At 49.4% G+C, this 17384-nt stretch overlaps 1 protein-coding gene across 1 annotated transcript in view; it reads right to left on the reverse strand.

Moving 5' to 3' along the window:
- Positions 1–449: 449 nt before the first annotated feature.
- The window catches only part of Ncam1 (neural cell adhesion molecule 1), a 66159-nt gene continuing 49224 nt past the window's right edge, over positions 450–17384 (reverse strand). Inside the window, exons 14-19 of the mRNA XM_042054715.1 lie at positions 16287–16408; positions 13049–13229; positions 4814–5021; positions 3667–3783; positions 1851–2666; positions 450–629 (exon numbers count right to left, since the gene is read on the reverse strand). Of these exons, the coding sequence (XP_041910649.1) occupies positions 509–629; positions 1851–2666; positions 3667–3783; positions 4814–5021; positions 13049–13229; positions 16287–16408 (1565 nt within the window). The 3' untranslated portion in view covers positions 450–508. The remainder of the gene's footprint in view (positions 630–1850; positions 2667–3666; positions 3784–4813; positions 5022–13048; positions 13230–16286; positions 16409–17384) is intronic.

A 17384-nucleotide genomic window follows, 5' to 3' on the forward strand; every position in this document is an offset into this window, starting at 1 on the left:
AAGTATAAAAATAAGCTGCGAACTTGGTTCATTCGGTTAGTCTGAGCTCTTGGAAGCGTTTTTTCTGACACCGATCTGTGCCAATTGGGTAACACCAATTGCAGCCTTCCTGAACCTAGATTTTTTTTTTCTTTCTGAGCTTCCTAGATTCTTAATTTGGGGTCCTTTTGTTTGATTTTTAAATGGTTTCAGGGAACGGAGTGTCCTAGTTTGGCTGTGGGTTTAACCTTTTTGTCTCATTTTTTTTTTTTTTTACAAGTGAGTGTGCAACAAAGGAGCCCTTTCTAGAAACCTACAAAAAGGCGATCCCATGTTATCTGTTCTTTTAAAGGCAAGAGACACTAGAGGAATGAGTGTGTGTGTGTTTGTGTGTGTGTGTGTGTGTGTTCACGTGAGAGAGAGACGGAGAGAGAGACGGGAGAGAGGGAGAGAGAGATTTGGGGATGCTCTGGTGAAGCGGCTGCTGTGTCACTTTTTATTTTGATCTTTGCTTGTTGCTAGGTACCCATCATGCTTTGCTCTCATTCTCTTTTGTTTGTGTGGCATCGTTGGGGACCGTCTTGACTTCAGTTGGCGCTGGCTTTGCTTCTGACTCCTGGGACTCAGACTTTGCTTCTACAGGACCCTTCCTGCAGAGAAACACAAACAGCATGGCTGAGATCACAGTATACTGCCATGTGAATACCGCCCTCTCCCCGCGCAATCTGGGGGGCTTCAGCTGCAGCTCTGACATCCAACCTTGCAGGCAGGTTGACATCACCTCAGCGTTCTCCAAGTGACTCACGCCTGGGGCATGTTCCCAGAAATCCTGGGTGTCATGACTTTAAAAGCAACCAGGGGATTTCGAGGTGCAGCTAGGTAGAGGTGCTCTAGTCAGAGAACAGTCCTTTCTTCCTCCCGCCTCGATCGCCCCCAGGGGCCCTGTGGTAACCTGGGCAGGAGAAGAGAAGGTCCTCTCTCTCTCACCCTGACAAGCAGAAGCGCTGCTCCTCAGTTTGCTATATGTGGAACGTACCAGGGTCTGCTTCAGGTACCAGTTCCAGGAACCCCTATTGTAAGCCGCCTCACTTTTGCCTGCCCCCAACCCTACACCCCAGCTGTTTCAGGATGGTGGCTTGAACAGGGTGAGAAAATATGGTTACCAGGGTAAGAAGCTAGAATGGGCCTGCTTGTTGCAAGGGACTGGAAGGGACAGCCACATTTATAAACCTTTATAAAAGCCCAGGCATGCCTCTGTCTCCATATGTCTCACAAGGCAGAGTCCAGCCTAAAGCCACACGAGAGCTAACGCAGCTATCACATGATTCCACTGAACTTGAACTTGAACTTGGAGACAGGCATTGAGCGTCTGAGAGTCTTGGGTAGGAGGTGGGCCTTGCAGCCAATGTGTGACAGAGCTGTCTGTGGGCTGGACCCTCCTTGCCCACGCACCTCACCATGGCTACCTCTTTTCTTCCTGAATACAACGGTGCCTTTCTCAGGAGGCCTTGGCCTGGCCCTGGATAGCACCCACACACTCTGGGCCCGGGATGACAGAGAAAGGCACCTTGGCCTCCTTAGTGCCTTCTCAAGCTCTGCTCGCCAGTGACCCAACTGCAAAGGCATCCCCGGGGAAAACAGAAGCATGGCTAGGATTATGAGGATGAAACGTAATTAACGTGGCCTAATTAGCTAGCCTATCCCACTGCACTGCCCCTGCTCCTGCCTGACTCCAGGCCCCTGACTGACAGTTGCCTCACAGAAGCCCTGCAAGAGGCTGAGGACACATCAAACAAGGAGGACACAGCACAACACATACACACACCACCACAGGACACAACCCAGTGACAGCAGACAAAGAGAGGTCGTACTCGGTCTTTGCTGGTGCAGGCGGCACCGCGCTGTCTGCAGTGGGAGGAGCAAGCTCAGAGGCTTGTCCACTGGCCCCAGTGGCCGGAGCAGGAGAGCCCAGGGCTGCAAAAACATCCTTTGCAAGGTCAATATCTGGGGTCTTGAAGTTCCCTTCGTCCATTTTTAAGTCCTCGCCCTGGGAAGGGTTTGTGGTGCTGATGGAGGCAGCCTTGCTCTTCGGGCTAGCAGGGGCTGTGGCTGCCTCAGGTGGGTTCTTCATGGCGCCAGGCTGGGTGGGCTCTGGGTCCGGGCCTTTGGTGCTGGGGGCTTCCTGCTTGGCCTGGGGGGCTTCTGTGGCAGGGGCAGCTACTGTTGCTAAAGGGCTGGCCGCCCCAGCTGGGGTGGGGGTTGGAGCAGGGGACAGCTTACTGGCTGGAGGGACCTTGGAGGCCTCCCCCGCGTTGGCAGGGGTGCTGGGGCTGAGTACAGCTCCTTGGTTAGCCAGGACAGTGGAGGACAAATTGCTAGCAGAGGGAGTTGAGGTCGGGGTATCGCTCAGGTCAACAAGAGGAGCAACCTTTGGGGCCGAGGCTGGGGGCGAGGATGCGGCAGTAACACCAGGCCCCTTGGAAGGGGTGGCCTGACCAGTGGGCACAGAATTTGAGTCCGGCACAGCTGTGGCCGGTGGGGCAATACTGGAGGTCAGTGTAGTGGTCTCACTGGTGGGGCTGTTCTGGGCAGTGGCAAAAGTTTCGGTGATAGTGTCAGAGTTAGTGGTGACCGTGGTGGCAGAAGGCAGCATGTCCTCGACAGTGGCTGTGGTGTCAGCAGGCAGCCTGTGGGGAGGACAGGAAGTAGAAAGAGAATAGACAATGAAGCTGAGACATGACAGAGAAGCTAGATAGGAGGCAAGGAGAGGAGCTTAGGGTAGGCATGCAACCATACACGGGCAGGAACGTGGGCCCACAGAGAAACGAGGACGAAGAGGGAGAAGTACACGCCCCAGGTGGGCAGAAGAGGACACAGGAGACAACAAAGAACGTGGCAGTCTCAAAGGGACCTGCTAGCCTTCCTCCATGCTGACACCCCGTCAGCTCTCTATACAGGGCTCCAGTCACCTACAGATCTCTCTAGTGTTCTCTTGTGCCACCCTGGATCTCCACACCAGGGAAGGCAGCTGACGCCCATCATATACCTCTCTAGGTTCCTGGAACCCCATAGAAATGGGGTCCAGTTACCTTACAGCTCTTCCTAGCAGGGACGGGATCAGATGAGGAGGAACAGTGCTCCAAATGGCTCCTATGTGTCAGGGGCTCTTCCAGCCACAGATGTATGTTTCTGTGAGAAGTGCTTCTTTCAAATCTATTAGATCCTTGATAGGCAAGCGGGCATGATAGCCATGGCTGGTCAGAGTCCCTGAGGATATCCGAGGTTCCTGAATAGAAGAGGGGCCAGGGAACCTTACCAGGCCCCCAACTTTTCTAGCATAGAAGATACTTAAGAAGCCCTAAATGAAATGGGCCAGTCCTTTTCTCAATGAGTTTAAGCAAGTCCTAGAATATGTGTGGAATTTTGGAGGAGTCTTGGGAGCCTCATTTATGCGAAGAGCCTGGTAAGGACCCACCATGACCCAAGGAGAAGCAAGAATGCCTTCTCTCCAAGGAGAGTGGGCTCAGGCATTGTCCGGCCAAGAGGTCTTCTGACCGAGGGCTCCAGAGTTCGGTTTCCATGTTTGGCCAGGAGCCGAGGGTGAGAAGCAGGGAAGATTGGGATGGGGTGATGAGGTGGAACTGGGGAATCTACTGAGGAGGTGCCAGTCTCTCCTAATCCACGTACTCGGGCTCTGTCAGCGGTGTGGTCTCGTTGGGCTCTGTGTGCTTTCCTCCATCATGGTTTGGAGTCCGTTCCTCCTCTGTTCGGACCTCCACGATGGGTTCTTTGGATTCATCTTTCCTGTGGAGAGAGTTCTGCTGGTTAGATCCCAGGGCGGCCCCAGAGGGAAGACATCTAGGAAAAGAAGCTGCAGCAAGGGATATCAGGGTCCAGCCTGTGGCTGCCAAAGTGGGCCAGATTCCTGTCTGCACCAGCCTACTCCAGAGGATATAAGGTCATTAGCCCTATCTCAGGTCTCCAGTCCATAAATTAGGATAAGTAATAGTGTAGAACTCACCTACCTATGAGAACAAAATGAGATCATTCGTGTAAAGTTTTTAGCACAGTGCAGATAAATCTCCAAAGTAAACCCATGTGCACACATTTGTATGCATGTATAGACGTATATTGTAACTTTGATACACAGGTCCATGTGCATGCATATGCATATATATATATATATATATATATATATATATACACAGAGAGAGCTATCTGTATATATACATTTTCCAGCATGTGGGAGGGCTCAACAACTCCATTTTCTCACTTCATCCTTTCTCAGCTTGCTATAACAGGCCCACTCACCCACCAACTCCAAAATCTCCTGCTAACTAGCTAACAGATGCTGCAGGAGGGAAAGAATATATAGAGTGTCCCTCCAAGAGGAGAGGGGATCTATATTCATTCTTCTCCTGTTGGTACCCTATAGCCGGGATACAGGGTGTTGCCTTCAGGACTGCAAGATAAATATAGGATGAGTGACAAATGAATGACTGAGAGATGAAGTGCATTCTTTCAACGCTGGTCCTCTCCAGTCATAGCTAATTCTGATAAGCCCCTCTCTTGACCTCCCTCAGGGATTTCCAAATCTTTATGAGACTTTAGAACCTAGGGAGGGCCCAAGATGCTGCCTTTCAAACTGGTAACCCCACCTTGCCTTAAACCCATTCTTAGAGAGATTTGCTTTGATAATGTAACCACTCAGAGTTTTCATGTGGGAAACAATAAAGCTAAAGGGTAGGTCACCCGGGCACTGTCAGAGAGCACAGTGCTAGGCCCTGGGTTGGGCGGAGCCTAGACCTCACTGACCCGATGGGTTCGCACTCACGAGAAAGCAGCCTTGCCCTCCTCCATGTCTTTGCCCTTGGCTCCGGGCCCAGCTTTGCCACACAGGTTAACAGCAATGCACATGAGCAGGCCACACTTGTTCAGGAAGTAGCAGGTAATGTCCATGACCACCAGGAGCAGGACGAAGATGACAATGAGGATGCCCACGATGGCACCGGTGCTCAGGCCTGTGGTGGGGCTGCCGTTGGCTTAAGTAGGAAAGAGATGGTTGGTGGTTAGCAGGCTTGGCTATGAGCCCCCTAACCCTCTGGACAACTGTCCCTGGGGGTGGAGCAGGGCCCTGAGCATAAAATCAAGGCCTTTGTGACCAGTGGTACCTTCCCAAGGGCCTTCTTATGGCTGGTGCAGAGACAAGAGGTTCTTTGCACTTTTTTAGATGGGGCATGATGACCTCATCTCACCCAGGAGACAGGGTTTGGAGGCTCCCGCAAGTTAAGATGAAGAGAGGGGGTTGTGAGCTATGTCTTCATTTTTGTCCCCAACCCTGAACCTCCTCCCTAAGGCACAGGCTCAACTGGTCTTCAGGAACTCTGGAAGCAGACTAGGCCCAGACAATCAGTGTTTGAGGACACCTAGAGTAGATGAATCTAGGAGGGCCCTGCTGCGTCTCTGGACCAAAGCAAAAGGTTTTTTGATGTAGTTAGGCAGTAGCTGCTGGCTCCTGATGGCCATACTGTGATAGACGGGGTCCCATATGGGGTTCCCAGGACTGCCTTAGGTCTTGGGGAGATGTCAGGCCCAATGGGTTGCCCAACATATGAGTCTATACCCTTTCCCCTCTTGAAGTAAGTCTAAAGGACTTTTTAACTATGAGGGAACTGGGGTCTCATTTTACCCTTTCTTTCTGTGATCCACGAAACTCCTGAGACACAGCAGCCTCCCCAGGCCCCACAGGTAAGGCAAAGGGTCTGGGAATACTCACCATGTGGGAGCCAGGCATGCTGGGATCAGACTTCAGGAAAACCTGTAGACTTACCCAGATTTGAACATTCTCACAGACAGTCATACCCACGCACAGGACAAATGTTCACCAAGTCACATTCTCACCCCCAGCCAGTACGCGGCCTCTTACTTCTGGCTGGGTGTTTTGTGTCTAACTCCCCTGGTGTCCATCAGCAGCCCTCCAAGACCTTGGCCTATACATTCTCTCACAGAAGGACCCTGTCTGCGTTCCCCGTGTGACCTCACTGACAGCAGTTTTCTGACAGGGACCCACTGAATCCCATAAATAGCAGTATTGTGGAAAGCAAGACTCTGGACAGAGTTCTGCCTATGGACGTCATTTTGGAGACAATAGTCTCAGACTGACATATGGGTACTTCTCACTCATTCGTTCTTCAAGTGCAACTCCATTCTTATAGTGATATTTTATCGATTTTTAATAAATAAAGCTTGCCTGAAGATCGGTGGGCAAAACTAAGTCACTAGAGGCCAGACAGTAATTTCATACACCTTTAATACCATGATTTGGGAGACAGAGGCAGATGGATTTCTGTGAGTTCAAGGCCAACCTGGGCTATACAAGATCAGTGCAGAGACAGATCTAGGTGGTGGTGGCTCACACTTTTAATCCCAGCCCTAGGGAGTCACACGCCTTTAATCCCAGCACTAAAAGGGAACAGAAAACAGAAGGAGCCAGAGGCTCAGAGCTCAGTCTGCAGTCACCCAGCCTTGGTAGAGGTAAGACTGCTCTAGTGGCTTGGCTGTTTTGCTTTTCTAATCTTCAGCTTGAACCCTATTATCTGTCTCTGGGTTTTTATTCATGCTACACATTCTACCATTAGATCTTGTCTGATGTTTCCTGTGTTCTCAAGGGACCGAGGATACCCAGGTCGTGAACTGGCTGCAAGAATTACAACTCACAGCACTCGTGAAGTGGGCCCAGCTGTCTCCACAGTCAGTTCACTATACTTTCTCAGCTGCCAAGCCTGCTCCAGCAGCTCGCCAGTCTCATCTTGTGCCGTCCCTCCAGACAAGGGGAGGGAAGTGCAACTCAGGATAAGTGGTACCGCATGTGTGCTGCCATTTTCCTATTAATAATGTTAGAGTTTCGAGACAGGATCTCCCTGCTCAGGGGCTCTGATCCCCTTTCCCTCACTTCCTGAGAGCTGCGATTATAGGTGTCCACCACCACACCTGGCCACTGTTCATTCCTGTGTAGCCTATCTTTTGTCTGTACTAGGAAGCTTTGCCCAGGTACTGGAGTGCTTCCTAAGGACAAACTCCCATGCTAGCCCGGAACACCCAGAATAGAGATGAAAGGGTACTGGAATCAGGAGAGTCACATCCATTGTGGATGGCACAGAATAGTTCAGTCCAGGAGAACTAAGGGGACAAGGTCTGGATCCTGCATCTTATGAACAGATCATAAAAAAGCAAAAATAAACAAACAATAAACAAAAACCCCTAAAACCTCTCAGACTTCTGTCTTCTCCATGATCTTCCTCTTGCCCCCTGTTGTAAGCCCACCTAGGTGTCTTGCACATAAAGAAGGCCTCTTGGAGGCAGCTTTCCCTCATCTTCCTAGCTAAGAGCTGCCATGAGCAGTGCCAGGATGGGGCTGTCTGTCTTCTTCGGTTCCTGCTTTGAGAGCTCAGCATTAAAAGCGGTTTTGGCATTCAACTTAATTGCTCCAAGGCTGAGACTTACATATGTGCCCATTTTCCTATGCCTTTAAATGGATCTCACACTTTCCAGGTGCCCAGTTGGATCTGAATCATTGTGCTATAGCACCCAGGTGCTGAAGTCCTAGTCTCAATACAACTCTCAGGCTACCAGAATGGTTAAACTGAAGGGCGAGTTTCCTCAGAAATCTCTTATAGGTCTGCTTGCTCCTTCCTGGAGCTGGCTATGACCAGAATGCAGCTTGTTGACACAAGCTTTGGTCAGTTTCTCTCTATTGTAAGATCCCCGTGTGTGTGTGTGTGTGTGTGTGTGTGTGTACTGTTAGGGGGAGAAATGGCTGCTACATACCCACAAGACCTTGTTAGAGAGCTCTGTATCTGTCCAAGCGTGCTACCCCGACCACATGTTCAGTGACTACCTCCCCAGTTTTGCAAAGGCTCATTCCTCTCTCGTTGTCTTCTGAGGATTTCCAGGCAACAGAAACCCTTCAGGATCACTTAGAAGGGTACACAGATTTTCATAGGAAAATGCCTTTGCCTAGGACTCTCTTGTCAAGTGTGGGGTCCAATTTGAAATGTCTCTCCTGGGAATCATTATCAAGTACAGATGAGGTGGAGGGAGAGGCTTTTATTTTGGGCACTGTGTTGGACACAGATATCAAAGAAAAATCAAAACACGCTCTTGAGTTTACATGAACTGTTATATCCTTTAATAATGCAAAGGTGTAAACTTCATAAAGTCTTGTTGATTATCTACACAACAACGTTAGCATTCTTATTAGTAGAAAAACATGGTCTGAACCTGCTGTATAAATATTCTAAAAATGAGAAGAGAACCCTCATGGCAGATGGTATATGGTCTGTACCGATTCACAGTGCAGAGGGGGTGGGGTGAGCTCACTCCCTTGGGGCTAACTGGGGGCTGCTCTCTTAGGGACCTCCTGGCTGGACTAGGAGCCCTAGCCTTCATGGAGGCACCAAGTGTCTGTCTGGGGCTAGTGCACACTAAAGCTGTCTCCATTACAAAGGGGCTAGAATAATCCCAAAGGTTTTCCAGCTGGGCCCTGTGTCTGCTAAGAGTACGGGACCATGCTTGGGCTCTGGAAATTTAGCGTTGATCTCCCAAGGTCCCCTTAGAAATACTGACGCCGTCCCTCTCCTATGAGTGGGTCAGGGATGAGGCAGAGGCAGACTCCAAGCTCTTCTAGAGTGAATGCATGTGACAGCTCTCCAGGGCCAACAGAAGAGGACCTAGGTGGGACCTCTCCTGCCCTCCCAGAAGCTTTCCTTTGCTGACCTATGATTTTCCTATCAGGCCGCAAAGCCCCATGCTCTTTTTTCTGCTGTATCGCCCTGTGCCCTGTGCCCAAGAGGGCATCTTGTTTCACTGAGCTGGTGGGTGGGTGCCAAGGGTCCAGAGCAGAGGTTCAGAGCTGAGCGAGACGCACTGTCAGTTTTAGCTGCTGAGCACTGTGAAGCCTCTATCTATGCCGAACACTGGGGATACTGGCAGGTGGCAACACAGTTGGCTTCGCCTGCAGACCACAACTCAGGTCATTTGGATTCCCAAAAGGAAATGCTAGTCTTTGAGCATTAAAAAGGAACAACAGAAATGAAATCGGCAAAGAACCAAAGAGAGAACATAAATTAAACGTCCGTGTAGATGTTCAGAGATGAGACAGGTAGAATGACAGATGCCGTGAGGGGGAGGGAGTTTTTATTCATTAGGAGGTCCATCCCAAAGTTCACGCGCTGATACTAGTGGTTGGTATTCAGCCTTGGGTCTCATGCATCCGACGTGACACCCATTTCCTCTTCTGCATGACTCGCAGAATTCCTGGCTCTTCATAATGATTTTAAAAGTGTCGCGGAGACCATTAGGGAAGCTGGATCATTCTGGAAGTGCAGACAGGCAGACTGCCCAAATGCACTAATACTGTGGGAGAGGGTAGTATGTCCCCTCAATCCCTTACCTTGTGCTCTTTGGAGCATGTAGGGGGAAGGTGGGCAGGGTAACTGACTCACAGAGGATGCTTCCAACCTGCCTGGTATACTGCACTTATGGTGGTGATGGAGGTCATGGCTGGACCACAGACCCCAGGACCTGGAGGTTTCGTGCTCATCTGAAGCATCCTACTGTGCAGTGCAGTGCAAGAATGAGCTCTATTGGGAGTCAGATCCCAAAAGCCCATTCCTATTGGGCACATCACAGTTTGGCCTTTTTCACAGAGACAGCAGGAGATGTCGGGCTAACACCAGCATTTCAGCACCTTCCAGAATGCTCATCAGCTCCAGGACAATAGACGATTTCTACTTTTCCCACTGCACGGGCTACAGAGGGATTTCATCTGACTATCATGTCAGCAGAGCGCTCAGGTGAGTCACCACACGGGTACTTAAATACTTGGGATTTAAATACCTAAGTACAACATGGGGACTTAAATACTTAACCGCCCGCGAAGCTAACTACCTATTGAAAGGTGGAGGGCAGGGCGCAGGGTTAAAGTGAAGGGCACATGTGGTGACTTTAGCAATCTGAGCCAAGCTTTTTAGAAGTCTAGAACTCTTCCTTTGCTGTTTTTATGGACAACAAAAAACACAAGTAACAGATAGCGGAAACCTCCCCATAAACCTTGAATAATGCTGTCTTCGAAAAATAGCACGGAAAGAAAGACCTCTCAAATCTCTCAAATTCTTTCCTTCTCTCTCTCCTCTCTCTTTCTCTCTCTCTCTTTACTGCTCTTAAGATGGGGCAAGACCCCATACGAAGTGACAGAAGAGTTCCACTGCACGACAAAATCTCAGGAAGTAAATCTGATTCCAATTACCAAGACCTTCCTTGCTCACACAGAATACTTGCTCAGTAGCTGTGGCCGGGCAACCGCAGGCCCGAGAGGATCTTTCAAAGGGGAACAACTGATCGTTTTTCATAGGAACTGGGCTTTTTAAGCAATTATAATTTGTGTGTATGTGTGTGTGTGTGTGCGCGCGCGCATGTGTTTTCAAGTTCCTAACATAGCAAAAGAAGAGTCACCACAGAGAAAAGCAATGAGACCAAGGTGTAGGAGGTAGAACTTCCTCCCAAGGTGGCTGCAGGGGTCAAGCAATGGGTCCCAGAGGACAGGTGGTTGTTGAGACATAAATATGGCAGTGGGGATGTCCCAGTGACGTCCAAGGTGACAAGTGTGACGACGGACACGGGTTGGGTATGGGAGGGGAGGAGAGAGAAGGCAGAGACAGAAACAGAGGGGGAAAATAGATAAAAAAAGAAAGAAAACAATAGGTCAAATATAGAAAACACAAGAATCCAAGGTTAATTCAACTTAGTAAGTTAGGCTGACAAACGTTAGAAGAGTTCAGTGCTGTATCAACATCATAGGCCGGGTCAGCAGCTCAGCGATGCCAGAAGCAGCATAGCGGGTTAATCTGGGGGTGGGGGCCAGCGAGCAAATGAAATTAAAGTGAGAGAGCAGGGGCCTCCGCAGTAGAGGAGCAGGGTCAGGTCAGGAGAATGTTACCTCTCACTGAGATGGAGCCTCTGAGGCGCAGCAACGAGTGTGCCCTTCTTGTGTCTAGGTCTTTCCTGGTCCAGGCTGAGATGCAACGCATGGCTGCACTACAGCCACGGCACTGGGGAGGCGGGGTGGTCTTTGAAGAGCCAAAGCATACCTGTCTTTCTACTGCACAAGCCCCACCATCGTGCTGGTGGAGTCCTGAACATATCTCACCTTCTACCTGCCTGAGGACCACAGAATTTGACTACGGATCTACGTCTTACAATGCAAAGCGCTTTTGTTCTTGAATTCCAATAAAATGGCTATGATAGTCCAACCAGAGCGATCTCCTTTCAGTACATGTACGGCAGTCACAGAGTCACCGTGGACAAGGTAAGGCCCTCTAACCCTGTCTGGCTTAAGAGGGAGCCTGGATGATATTCTCTAAGGTTGTCGCATGTCGAGCACTCTCTAGCATTTCTCATGCTCACACTGGAAGCCCAGAAGGTGAAGTGGCTGGCAGTGCCCAGCCTAGGAACACAGCATGCCCAAGCATGCTGCCTGTCAAGTCTCACTGTGGGGAAGAACTAGCATATGTCCTGATGCAAAGGGCTTAACTTAAGCCTCACTAGTCCCCGAAGCTTAAGAGGATCCAGACACATGTAACACTCTCAGTTCCACGGGAAAACCAACCAAAGAACACAGGAAAGAAGGGACAGAGGAAAAGCAGGGCCACTTCCATTTGGGTGCTCTATTGAGATACAACGAGGGCAGCTTCCTGTAGCCATATCCGAGCACCTCTTTCTAGTACCGGGATCCTAAACTGAGCAAGAAAGCCCTCCCCACAGTGCAATCAGCCAATTGACATCTCTAGTCTACAGCTCCACCTTCACCTGCCAACTGGCTGGAGGCCCCAAGCATCTCCCCCGAGTCAACATACACCCACTCACACACACACACACACACACACACACACACACACACACACACACACATACACACACAACCATAAAGAGTCACACACCAAGATCTCCTTCTGTTGCTACCCACTTTGGCACATATAACCCTACATGGCAGGCAGCCTATAACCTTTCTGTCCTGGCTTTCCCCGGGGAAAGAGCAGGCTTGACAACAGCTCATCAGCTAAGTAAGTTCTCTAGACAGGGTAGACAGGATGGGCCTGCCCCAGGCTGTCCTTCTACCACATCTGAACATGGCAGAGCATAGAGGGCCTTCTCCAACGGGGTGCATCTATATGATCTACGGCCATCTCTCCTGCCTGTGGCTGGCATTTTGCCTGGCTCTGGAAAGGCAAAGTGATGGCTGAATCTTCTTGGAGGAATTTGCCTAATCGGGGGAGCGGCCGCTAGCACGGGGTATCCGGGCCAGCAATCAGAGCTCTCACTTTATTCCCACACTTGAGTTGGTCCTGGATCCTATAGACGAATCTGCATCTCCTAGGAACACTGCTGTTACCATGGTCTAGCAGACTGGCTGCCCTTCCATTGACGGTGCTTCCCAGGATCTAAGGTTTCCACTTGCTCCGTTCCAAGACGTTCAATTCGTCTCTAGCACAGTGGAGAGGTCCTTTGCAGATAAGCATGTTGCTAACTGGGCACCATCTATTCCTTCTCTTGGGGTCACCATAGAGAAGAGTTAGACCATGGTTGTACAGCAAAAGCAAGGGTCATATATAAATGGCATACAACCAGTTATGTGGTCCTAGTATAGAATGCAGATGGCAGAAAAAGTCTCATCAAGGATCCTTGTTCAACCAGCAACCAAGGCAAGGCAGGGGTTGGGGCGTTTCCCATCTGAGGGGAGTCCCATAGACTGGTTAGCATTGATATTTTAAGGCCAAATGAATTAGGACCTTTTGCCCCAGGATGCTTGGGCAACACTCTCCTGGGGAGTCTGGTACATGTCAACCCACTGCACAGATAGGGCTAAGGCAAAACTAAGCTTGGCATGAGCAACCAGTCATGAGGATGGCTGTAAGCAAGCAAGTTGTCAGGGTCGTTCAGGTGCGTTAGGAGGCATTGCACGTATGCATTAATTCAAAGCAGGAAAACAGACAGAAAACAGAGGTGGCTGTACCTGGGATGGCCGTGGGCTGGGCTAAGGTCTTGAACACAAAATGAGCTGCCTTGGATTTTCCTTGCTGATTCTCAGCTACCACAGATACTTCATACTCGGCGTTCCAGTCCAGGGACTTGAGCATGACGTGGTCACTGCCAGATGGGAGCCTGATTTCGGGTTTCCACTCAGAGGCAAGTTTCTGGGGACAGTGGAAGACAGCAGGGAGATCGAGTGAGCATGCTGGAGAGACTGGCTAAGAGGCACAGACTGATGCGGACTGAAAACCATGGGGTTAAAATGTAAGGAAATGGCAACCAATGAGGCTTTTCCATCCTGCAACATCCTCCTGGTTTGCTTGCCGACACCAACAGTAAGTAAGGAACGTCAGTGTGGCATGGTTTTGACTTCACTACCGACCAACTTCAGGACTGACAAGGGTTCAAATGCTGCCCCCTACCTACCTACCCTAGCTCCCTTATACTCTGGAATAAGGGCTTCTCAGAGGAGGGAAAGCAAATGTCCTTGGTTATATTTCAGAACGCTGTCCACATTCAGACAGGTGAGTCATCTATTGAGAAGCCTCTGTGGGCCAGGTGCTGCTGTTAGGGCCGCCTGTACCATCTTCATCTCCATCACATCCCTGCAACAAACCTCTGAGCATCACTTGAGGCTCTTACTAAATCTGAGTATAGGGCCATGAGCAAGAGGTTAGGCTGCCTTCCCAAGTCAGCCTGCAGTCAAAGTTGGAGCCCAGCCTCTTCAAACCCAAACTGCATTTCCCCTTTCATAACAGGGAGTCCAGCAAACATGTGTTGAACTGAACTGGGCTGCTCTGTTCCCTGTCGTGTGGCCTGGACTCATTGTGGCTGAACAAGTGAAGGATGTTCATTGGGCTCACATGGAGTATACCACAGTGCTTTGCAAACACTGGTCAGGGCATAAGAAGAGATCCAAAATTCTGGAGATTTCTCCCCTTTTCATCCAACCTCCCCTCTAGGTATATCCTCCATGCTTGCCAAGGAGTTTGTACTGGAAGAGAGTTTCCAAAGCCATTGCTAGGCAACCACCTGCATAGCAGAACAGTGTGGGAGAGGCCTCAAGTCCTCCTGAGAAATCTTCGGATGGTTTTCTAGTTGCAAGGCTCAGCATGTCATAGTCTCTGGCTTTTTCAAAAGCCATATACACCCCACGTACAAGTTGGGCACCCAAGGGGAGGGTTTGACAAGTATGTAGCGAACAGGGGTTAGAACACGGCAACAGTGTCAGGAAAGAGGCAGTCCAGTGAGCATCACAGGTCCTGGCCTAGGGCTGGAGGAAGAGATTTTACCTGGCAAAGTACTTCTGATCAGCTACAAAGATGCCTTTAGTGTTCATTCCAGGGCTGAGAGTGTTGTGGGAAATTGCTCAGAGGGGATTCTAACATCTTATAAACTAACCAGGAAGCCTGAGTTGTTCTGTAAGTTAGCTTTGCACATGTTGCTATGGTGCTGTTTTAATTTAAAACAAAGAAGCTGGGCTGTCTCTCTTTACTCTTCTTTCTCTGCCTTCCTCGGCAAACATCATTACAAAAGAGACAACCAGACGATAAAGCAAACACTCAGGAAAGCAAACTTTATGCTATGTAATACATATTAATAATATGTGATTGCATTCAGCAAACATGAAGCCTCAAAGTGGAAGAGGATGGTTAAAGTCATTGAAATAAAAAATAGCCCAGCATTTTGTTCCTCTGTCTGTTAAACACAGCCATAGTGACTGTTCGGGCAAACAGACCTCAGGTTGTCTTCCTATGGCAGAGATTTCTAGCTGGGTCCTGTATCCTAGTTACCATTTACAGAGGTTTCAAAGCATCTGGGACATTTTTGGACCTCTACATATATTGTACCTGATCTGACAGCCGAAGTTATTTTATTCCCACTTTTCAGATCAGGAAATGGAGGTTTGGGAAGATGAGGTTATCTGTCTTTCAGATCATATGCTGGCAAATGATAAAGCTGGAATTTGATGCCATTCAGGCTCGTAATAGTCGGAGGCATTCCAACTACCATAGCATCTCTCCAGCTAGGTTATTCAGGGCCACCTGGCAAGTCTTGGCATTCTTCCCACTAGTAACAAGCTACGAGGCCTCCCATATAGTGGTATCTCCAGGCTGACCCTTAAGGAAGTTTATTGAGGCTTCTCCTACTGTGGCAGCTCATAGCTGACTCCTTTGAGAATCAGTTGGGAGAGCTGAGTAGATAAAGGTCTATCCTACGGCTGCAGGGTGTGCATGCCTGTGGTCTCTAGGATGGACCCACAAGCCATTCACATGGGAGCTGTTCCTAGGAGAGGTAGGGATGAGCATACTTCCTGCAAAAAAGCCTTATTTGGGCTTCATGGAGAAAGCAAGCTGCTCTCTGGACCATTACCTCCAACTATTAAGAAATCTTAGTAACAGGTTATTCCCAGCACCCAGAGACTGTCACTACCCACTGCCACCACCGCTGGCCTGCGACTGCTTGCCAAATGTCATTCTGAAAGTGGAAAAGAGTGATTCTCATTTGGGGTGTGGGGATGAAAGATGGACTAATAGAGAGCTTAGGTAGGTGGTGAGCGAGTCACCGGGGAAGCTTGGAGTCAAGCTGTCTGTTAGCAGTTAGGCCAGCTGAGGTGCTGAGAAGAGCAGGCAGGGGATCCAACTTCGAATCTCAAAGTAAGCCAGGTGAGAGCCTAGGCTCCTCAGCTAAACAGGACTGGATTCCAACTCAGCCTCGCCCATAAGTGTGGGGACATCAGTTGCTGGCTGTTAGAGATCTAGCTGCTTCATCTGCAATGTGGGGGCTAACTATAATACCCACTTCCTGGAATCCTGTGCAGGAACTACGCCTGGATGTAGCACCTGGTCCAGGAGACACACTTTATCAAAGGCAGTGGTGGCTGGATGGCAGCATGACAGTTTTGCATAGAAGTCTTAGATTATGGGAAAAAAAAGCACTGTAGAAAAACTGAAAGAATCAGGAAAACCACGATAATGTTCTTACCATCCCAACCATTGCAAAGTCTTCAAATGGCTACACTGTGGGCATGGCCTCACAGTGGCATGTCAGTATTGGGATTTAAAACCTTTGCGAAGTTTCATGGGTCTCCTTCAAGTTGCCCAGTGGGACCCTGCCCTACCCTTGCCTCACCTGGAATTCTCGAGTTCTTGATCCAACAAGGTAGGTATCAGGGTCCCAGGGTAAGGAGAGGGGGTCTGAGGATGGGGACTACTCACCGCTCGGTACTTGACCAGATAGTGCCTGATTGGGGAGCCTCCGTCATCCTGCTTGATCAGGTTCACTTTGATGGAGTTCCCATCCTCTCCCATCTGCCCTTCCAGCTTGGGTGCACTGGGTTCCCCTGAAATAGCCAGCAAACGTCCATGAAATCTGGGTGCATGGGATGAGAAGTGGGCCCATCAAAACGGGACGGAGTGATGCAGTGGGGCTGGGCACTGTCCTTGCTTCATTAGAAATTCAAATGGTTAACAAGCAATGAATGTAGAACTCTGAATCCCACTGGACTGTCTCATTCGGTCTTAGCTGGGGGTGCTTTGTGGGAATGTTCTGGAAAACACTCTCTATGTACACAGTTCTTCTTCTGTCTCTCTCACCGGTACTCACATTTCCTCCCCCAACTCTGCATGTTTGATTTCTATACACCTGACACATCTTGACAGAGTGCCTGAAATATGGGCAAAAGTAAGCAGGTCTGAATAGGAAATTTTAAAGCGTAGAATTGCTTTTCAGAATAGTCCCGTGTTTTTATCCCTGGGCACATTGTAACTCACCCTCGAGTCCCGAGGGCTTGGTCACTGGTGGGGGTGAATGATGCTATGTTCTTGCAACCAGCTTTCCATGAATTAAATTTTATTGCTCGGCATCACTTAAAAACACGTTTCCAATTGTGGCTAAATAAAACACGAATTGCCATAGGCAAGTTTCCTGTGAATGTAACTACATTTACGGCTCAGTCAAGTGAGCGATAATCTTTGGCTCTTTAATGTATTAAAGTAACAATCACTGCGGACATTTTCTTTGTGAGAGGAGTAGGGGGGGAATGGCTTTAGCATTTTACAACAAGAAAAACAAAGTTGTTTGTTTCCCTGCATCTGGAGTTTATGCTCACTTGGATCGTAGCATCGTGAATCCTGAACCTGAGTGTGATCTATCAGAGAGTGCCAGGGTGGCTCTGCAATGTGATGCTGACCTATTGGATGAGAAACCGCAAGCCTGCGCTAAGAGGAACAGATGAGGAAATGCGTAATACAGAGTTGAAATTAAAACTCTGTGCTTGTAGGAACCAGGACTTCCAGAGAGGACCAGACTCTGATCTA

Source organism: Arvicola amphibius, chromosome 3 (genome assembly GCF_903992535.2).
Source record: "Arvicola amphibius chromosome 3, mArvAmp1.2, whole genome shotgun sequence".
Classification (NCBI taxonomy): domain Eukaryota; kingdom Metazoa; phylum Chordata; class Mammalia; order Rodentia; family Cricetidae; genus Arvicola; species Arvicola amphibius.